At 39.3% G+C, this 8,469-nt stretch overlaps 1 protein-coding gene across 8 annotated transcripts in view; it reads left to right on the forward strand.

Moving 5' to 3' along the window:
- The window catches only part of MYPN (myopalladin), a 127,172-nt gene that overhangs the window by 88,585 nt on the left and 30,118 nt on the right, over positions 1–8,469 (forward strand). For all 8 annotated transcript variants that reach the window (XM_034775469.1, XM_034775471.1, XM_034775472.1 and 5 more), the window contains one exon: positions 6,805–6,897. In XM_034775469.1, the coding sequence (XP_034631360.1) occupies positions 6,805–6,897 (93 nt within the window). The remainder of the gene's footprint in view (positions 1–6,804; positions 6,898–8,469) is intronic.

The raw sequence follows: 8,469 nt of genomic DNA on the forward strand, positions 1-8,469 counted from the left end.
GGGCTGTCAAGTGATTAAAAAAAAGTAATCGCGCGATTAAAAAAATTGTGATTAATTGCGCTGTTAAATAATAACAGATTACCATTTATTTAAATATTTTTCCATTTTTCTACATTTTCAAATGTATTGATTTCAATTACAACACAGAATAAAAAGTGTACAGTGTTCACTTTATATTTATTTTTGATTACAAATATTTGCACTGCAAAAAACAAAATAAATAGTATTTTTCCATTCACATAATACAAGTACTGTGGTGCAATTTCTTTATCATGAAAGTTGAATTTACAAATGTAGAATTATGTACAAAAAAAAACTGCATTCAAAAATAAAACAATGTAAAACTTTAGAGCCTACAAGTCCAATCAGTCCTACTTCAGCCAATCGCTCAGACAAACAAGTTTGTTTACAGTTGCAGAAGATAATGCTTTTGCATGGCACTGTTCTAGCCAGCGTCGCAAGATATTTACATGCTAGATACTACAGATTCATATGTCCCTTGATGCTTCAACCACCATTCCAGAGGACATGTGTCCATGCTGATGATGGGTTCTGCTCAATAATGATCCAAATCAGAGCGGACCGACACATGTTCATTTTCATCATCTGAGTCAGATGCCTCCAGCCAAAGGTTGATTTTCTTTTTTGGTGGTTCAGGTTCTGTAGTTTCCACATCGGAGTGTTGCTCTTTTAAGACATCTGAAAGCATGCTCCACATCTCATCCCTCTCAGATTTTGGAAGGCACTTCAGATTCTTAAACCTTGGGTCTAGTGCTATAACTATCTTTAGAAATTTCACATTGGTATCTTCTTTGCATTTTGTCAAATTTGCAGTGAAAGTGTTCTTAAAATGAACAACATGTGCTGGGTCTTCATCTGAGACTGCTATAACATGAAATATGTGGCAGAATGCGGGTAAAACAGAGCAGGAGACATACAATTCTCCCCCAAGGAGTTCAGTCACAAATTTAATTAACGCATTATTTTTTTAACGAGCGTCATCAGCATGGAAGCATGTTCTCTGGAACGATGGCCGAAGCATGAAGAGACATATGAATCTTTAGCGCATCTGGCACGTAAATATCTTGTGACGCCAGTTACAACAGTGCCATGTGAATGCCTGTTCTCACTTTCAGGTGATATTATAATTAAGAAATGCATTATCTCCTGTAAATAGCATTATCTCCTGTAAATGTAAACAAACTTGTTTCTCTTAGCAATTGGCTGAACAAAAAGTAGGACTGAGTGGACTTGTAGGCTCTAAAGTTTTACATTGTTATATTTTTGAATGCAGTTTTTTTTGTACATAATTCTCCATTTGTAAATTCAACTTTCATGATAAAGAGGTTGTACTACAGTACTTGTATGAGGTGAATTGAAAAATACTATTTCTTTCATCATTTTTACAGTACAAATATTTGTAATAAAAAATAATATAAAGTGAGCACTGTACACTTTGTATTTTGTGTTGTAATTGAAATGGATATATTTGAAAATGTAGAAAACCACCCAAAAATATTTAATAAATTTCAATTGGTATTCTATTGTTTAACAGTGCAGTTAATCATGATTAATATTTTTAATTGTGATTAATTTTTTTGAGTTAATCATGTGAGTTAACTGCAATTAATTGACAGCCATAGTTTTTACACATATTATCTCCATCTCCTCCTAAATGTTGTTGTATAGTATTTTTCTTATGCAGAGTGTTGTATTGTATCTCAAATATCAGAGGGGTAGCCGTGTTAGTCTGTATCCACAAAAAACAACGAGGAGTCTGGTGGCACCTTAAAGACTAACAAATTTATTTGGGCATAAGCTTTTGTGGGTTTTTTACCCACGAAAGCTTATGCCCAAATAAAGAAAGCTTATGCCCAAATAAATTTGTTAGTCTTTAAGGTGCCACTGGACTACTAGTTGGTATTGTATCTCAGAGTTGTCTGAATTTCAGTGGCAGGGAAAGTGATTGCTATATAATACAATTTGTGAAGCATCTTGGGAACATCCGAAATGAAAGATGTACTATGCTGAATATAAAGTGCTGCTATCATTTTATTATATTACTATCATTACTATTATATTACACAAGAGTGATTCATATAAATGTATGTCTTGATTCCCTATTTATTATCCAACAATGACTTTCATATGAAATCTGTTCAGCTTACAAGTCAAGAGTTTGCTAACTGTGCACTCAGCATGATATTTTATAATCCAGATGTGTTCCTTCAGCTTCATCCAGTACATCATTCATCACCAGCAATAAAGGATATTAGATGCAGAACATAGCCAGTAATTTTGCTGATGATGCATGAGGTGGAATAGATTATAATATAGTCTTTTACAGCTATGTTAGCTGTGCAGTACTGGCAGGAGTAAAAACATGTTTTTGCTAATAGATATAGCAGATGTAAATTTTACTGTGTGTGCAGTAATAAGATGCCATTTTTACTAAATACTTTAATCATCATAACCATCCTTTAAACTGAATTATGCTTACAAGCTTCATTTCAATGGGACTAGGAATGGGAAAAGTTCTACTACTTGGACAACACTTGTGAGTTAACAGCAGTATTATTTCCTTGGAAAGCTACCATACAAGTTATGTAATTGATAGGAAAACAAAGATAATGAAATCTCCAAACCCTGTGTTATAGTAAAATTAAGGGAACTAAATCTACAATAATCAAGAAAAGTTAGAGTTAAAGAATGAGAACAAGGAGTTGGATTAGTTGTGCGAGTAGAACCCCTGCAGCCCTAAGAATTATGAATTGTACCCACACATTTATGTTGTTTACCATGAAGAAAACTATGCAGCAATGCTCTCTGGCTGTATCTCATATGAGACATTGAGAGCAGCATGTGATTGTTTTATTGTTAGTACAAAGAGTAAAGCTACAGATGATTAAGTAATGGCCATTTTGTTCACAGCCTTCAAAACACATATGTATGCTTCCCTTTCCCTGGTGAATATGATAATGTCCAGGATACAGGAGGGCTAGAGTTTATCCAAGGGCTCTTCTAGGCACCCTAACCAATAACAGAACTACACCTCATAAAAACCAAACGCAGCAACAGCAGATCAGAGTTCATTTCCTTTTTACTTATTCTGCACCAACACCAACAAAACAACCAATCACTGATAATCACAATTATGTCATCTCAGATCCCACGAAACACAGTCAAAACTCACAAAGACCCCCAAAACTCCCTCAAAAAACCTTGTACCCTAAAGGACTATAATCACACATACTTCAGCCATCCCGAAAAGCAACATACAAATTTAGGCATTTGGGATGAAGGGAGGGAACTAAATTCCAAAGTAAAGGTACCCTCATGGAGAATGCCCAGTTGTATAATACAAGACAAAACAGGGTTAGTAATTGGCAATATGCCAAAGGATACAATTCAAGATCTTGGTATTAATATGTAAAACTCTTAGCAATCTGGGCTCTCTGGGAACGTCTACACAGCAAAAACAACCCTGTGGCAATGAGTGTCAGAGCCCGGGTCAACTGACTCAGAATTGAAGAGCTCACCCTGTCTAAAAACAACAATGTAGCCTTTTGGGCTTGGGCTGGAGCCCAGGTCTGAGACCTGGCAAGAGGGGAAGGTTCTCCGAGCCCAGTTTCCAGCCAGAGTGTCTACACTGCTATTTTTAGCCCACCAGCACAAGCCCATGAGCCCAGGGAAGGGTTGCTGTGTATTTGTACCCTAATTACTTGAGCAGTCACCAACTGCTTTATGTCCCTGGCTAACAGTTATGGTCTTTTTTAAGGCCCTAGGTCTAATCAAGATCAAAGAGAAAGGTCTCTCTCGGACAACGGTCCTCATTGATAGAATTCACCACCTAGAAAACAGTCATTGAGCTTTTCATACTCTGCTTGTTAGGACACTGCAAACCCATTAATTCAGTTGGTCTGCCTTTGACAGTATGGGTGCACCTTGTCCTCCCCTCCACCCACACACACTTGCTCTTTCTTCTGTTTTCCTCTTGCATCTGACTACTTGAGAACTGATCATTTGGGAGTGATTTATATTTTTGATGCCTGTGTATTATATGCGAGTGGCTGTGATTTTAGATTTTTACTATTTTATATTTCATTTTTGACTGTACAGCAAGATGTCACTGTGACGGGTTTCCCCTGGGGTGCCACTTGGAACTGGGGTACCACTGAACCCGCCTGACCCACCAGCCTGGGCTCCTTTTCACACTGTGGTGCTGTGATAAGTTGCTAAATTCTCCAAGCTTGCTCTTTCACCAGATACACACAGATAGGGACACACCCAGCTGCAGCTTTACACACAGATGCGGAGATCAGCTCTGCATGGGAAGGCTCAGCTAAGGCACCTCCCAGTTGATAAGGCACCCCCCACACACACACACTCTGGAGTGTAAACCCAAAATTGTACCATCTTGCGCTGCACAGGGAACTACACAGCATAAGCTCATAAAATTCGCCCCTCCCTCAATGTGGAGAGAGGTATGCAACAGCTTTCTGCCCTAAATTATAATTTCCACATACTGGTTTTAAATAAAACAAAAACAAGTTTATTAACAACAAAAAATAGATTTTAAGCTATTATAAGTGATAGCAAACAGATCAAAGCAGATTACCTTAGTAAATAAACAAAACCACAAACTGAGCTTAACACACTAGATAGGTAAGATATGAATTAGCAAATTCTCATCCTGAGTGATAAACAGGCTGGCAGATTCTTAAGGCACAAGCTGCCTTGGCTTTCCTGGGTTTTCATACACAGGCTAAAAATCCCTCTAGCCTGGGACCATCACTTCCCACAGTTCAGTCCTTGCCCCTCAGGTATTTCCAGGTGTGTTGTTGTAGGGAGAGTGAGGTACCATCATGATGTCACTGAACCCCTTTTATATCTGCATCTCACTTGCTGAAAGGCTCTTTTCCTGTGACCTGGGTCAAACAGTTCCCATTGTGTAGTACTATCTCTGAGAGGTTTCTATTATACACAGTTCCTGGGGTAATCCTTGTGCTTGGGTGCATTTCCTCAATAAGCCATTAATATTGTTTGGCCTTTTTACTGTTGTACCTGAAAGGCTGCTTGTGGGTATTTTCAACCTCACATGTTTCAGTAACACATACATAGCCAAACTTCATCACTTCACATATGACGATAGCACATACAATCCAATGAGATATAACTGTCTAGCAGATCAAGACTTTTAGAATGATACCTCACAAGGCATACTTTGTACAAAACATATCCTAATTACATGACAGTGGTGAATATTGGGGTGCCAGGGTGTCACAGTCACCACCAGCTGCAGGAACAAAGAACCCTGCGTTTTAGTTCTTAAATTGCAGCTCAAGCCTTTATTCTCTTCCCTTTGGCCAGTTTATTGTCCAGGACTCCAGTCTAGATTATTACTCAAACTTGTGATCATTAATTAGTTTACTGTGTGATGCTTTATGAAATGCTTTACTGATGTCCAGGTAAGTCACAATCAGAACCACCTTTCTTTAATCTTTTTATGTAAATCACCCTTTAAAAATTTCTATAGGCTTTGTTTGACAAGATCAGTTATTCAGAAAACCTGTCAGCAATCACTTTGTTTCTGTTCTTTCATGCTAATCCTAAAAACAAAAACAAATCAAACACACACACACACACACACACACACTCTGAGGAAATAGACAAATAGACTAAAATCTATTAAATTTTACAGTATTTACTTATTTCAGCAAGAGATTCATATTCCCCATTTTAAGTTTCTTATGATACCTTCACTCAATAAAAGTTAAAGTTAAGATTCCTACAGCAATATTAATATGGCCTTGTTTTACTTTATATATTATTGTAGTTTTAACAAAACCTTTGAATTATAGACATAAGAGAAAACAGGAAGAGGAAATATGACACGTACAACATTCCTGAGTTAATTGTACTGTAGAAACCTTATCTTCGGCATTTCCTGACTTTTAAAATTTAAACTGTGCAAACCTAGGGTTACCATATTTTACTTTTAAAAAAGGAGGACACTCCACGGGGCCCCGGCCCCACCCCAACTCCGCCCCAGCCCAGCCCCCAGCCCCACCCCAACTCCACCCCTTCCCCAAAGTCCCCGTCCCAACTCTGCCCCCTCCCCTGAACGCTCCGCCCCCTGCTCCTCCCCCTCCCCTGCTTCCCGCGAATCAAATGTTCGCAGGAAGCCTGAAACAGGGAGGCAGCAGGTAAGCTGGGGCTGGGTGTGGCGCGGCCCAATCCAGCCTCCCTGGCCGAGTGGCTCCCTTCGGTGGCCGGACAGCCCAGGCCAAGAGGCTCTGGCCCTGGCGTCTCCCACCCGGCTCGGCTCGGGCCCTGGGGCGCCGGCCCCAGGCCGAGCACCTCCAGGCGAACACCATTGGCCCCGTCCCGTCCCTGGCCGAGTCATTTTTGCATGCCATTTTTTTTAGTAAAGAAACACACAAGAAAGAAAAAATGCCTATGGTTGACTTTTAAATGGGTCCATCAGATGGACTCCCTTCTCCCATATTCTCTGCTATAAAATAGCACAATATAAAGGAGAAAATGCCCCTATTTTGTAATTACATTCTGCATGTTCTTTTTGATAGCAGCCAGTATCAAATAAAAATCAGTAGAAAAACTACTGAAATACCCCAAGTATCTAGAACAAGAATCAGACTCTCCAATTATGTGGTAATATTTCATTACCTCTGACCTTCATTTAGTATATTTTGATTCCAAAATCAGCTCCAGATTCATTAAAATTATACCTTTAAGTGTTATAGTACTATCTTCCTAATCCCTAATCTTACTTCCCTCTGCTAGAGAACAACATATGATGAAAAACTGACCCACAGACTTCAGGGACCAAGCAATGATTCCCCAGTCTTCAACTATACAACTCAAGATGTATCCAAGGTACAACATTATTATCCAACTTTTGTTACACCATATGTAATTCTTGTCACTAGATTTTTCATTTCCAAATTCTGCGTTTGACACAATTGGTAAAAAAAAAATGATATGAAAATAATTGCTTCATTGTTCTAGAAAGTTGTTATATTTGCGTTTCTTTGTAGGTTTGAAAAATTGCATGATCAGCATTTGTGCTGCTAAACACACTAATATAGTTTAAAACTATACATTTGAGCCAGTCCAGTAGTAGGTCTTTGCACTGCTAAGCAAAGATCCTGTGTAAAAATCTCTGGGCTCAAACTGTGGTCCTTAGGGTAGCAGGGGCTGGGAGTGCTGTGAAGACATCACACTTGGCACTGGCAGAATGGAATGCCTTTTGTTGCTTGATGTTGACTACACTGGAGGTTCAAAGAGCAGTAACCATTCCAACAATTCTGCTGTGTTGGGTTGGATTCTCCTTTGCACTGTAATAACTCAAATGACTATACAAGAGAAGATTCAGGTGCCATGCGTTCTTCTTTGTTCCTTATTACAATGTGCATAAAAACCAAGAGTTTGTTTATTGGCTTCTGTAGTCCAAATCCCCATCCTCTAAATTTTCAGGGTCTCAGATTGTTGTGGTCACACAACTTGCTTACTCCATGAAGACATAACACTCCCCATCCTCATTCAAGTTCCATCTAATTCAACTGTAGCTAAAAGTTGCCTTCCTGAATTCTCCAAATTATTCATGGATTTACTGTACCTTACTTCTGACCTCATATCCTCTACCTAATCACCTGCTCAATCACCCTATTCTTCCCCAGAGCCCTGTAGCTACACAACTGTACATGACACTATACAAAACAGTGTAGCTAGAGCACTGCTGAGAGATAAAAGCTGTTGTAAGAGATTTTCTGATGTCCTAAATGCACAAAGAACAACATTTTTGTTTAGTGACTCGAAGACAACTTCACAATTGTTAATCTGCAGCCACAGTTTAAAGGTGAGATAATGGATGCAGGAAACGAACCCTGATATTAAGGTGAAACTGGAATTAAACCTTCAGCATAGTTTGATTGGACAGGTCTGGAACTTGGAGAAGCCAGGCCTGGAAAGTAAGTGATCAACATAGATCAGAATTCCCCCTAATACAACGTATTATGTTCAGTTCAAGATACTTATTTGATGGGTTATTCTTTTCAACATTCCAAGGAAGGAATGGAAAAGTGGTTAGCATACTAGTCTGGGACATGGGAGACCAAGATTCAATTACTTGCTCCACCACAGACTTCCCATATGATATTGGGCAAGTCACTTAGTATCTGTAAAATGGGAAGAATAGTACTTTCCTACCTCTCTGAGGTGTTGTGAGGGTAAATGCGGTAAAAAAGAGATTGTCAGTTGCTCAGATACGATGGTAAATGTGGACTATATAAGTATTTAAAATACAGTAGAACCAGGGCCGGTGCAAGGAAGTTTCGCGCCCTAGGTGAAACTTCCACCTTGTACCCCCCACACCCAGCTAACCCCGCCCCCCCGCGGCAGCTAACCCAGCCCCCCTTCCAGGGAGCCCCCCCCACCGCAGTTAAATCC

This window comes from Trachemys scripta, chromosome 7 (genome assembly GCF_013100865.1).
Source record: "Trachemys scripta elegans isolate TJP31775 chromosome 7, CAS_Tse_1.0, whole genome shotgun sequence".
NCBI classification, from domain to species: Eukaryota; Metazoa; Chordata; order Testudines; family Emydidae; genus Trachemys; species Trachemys scripta.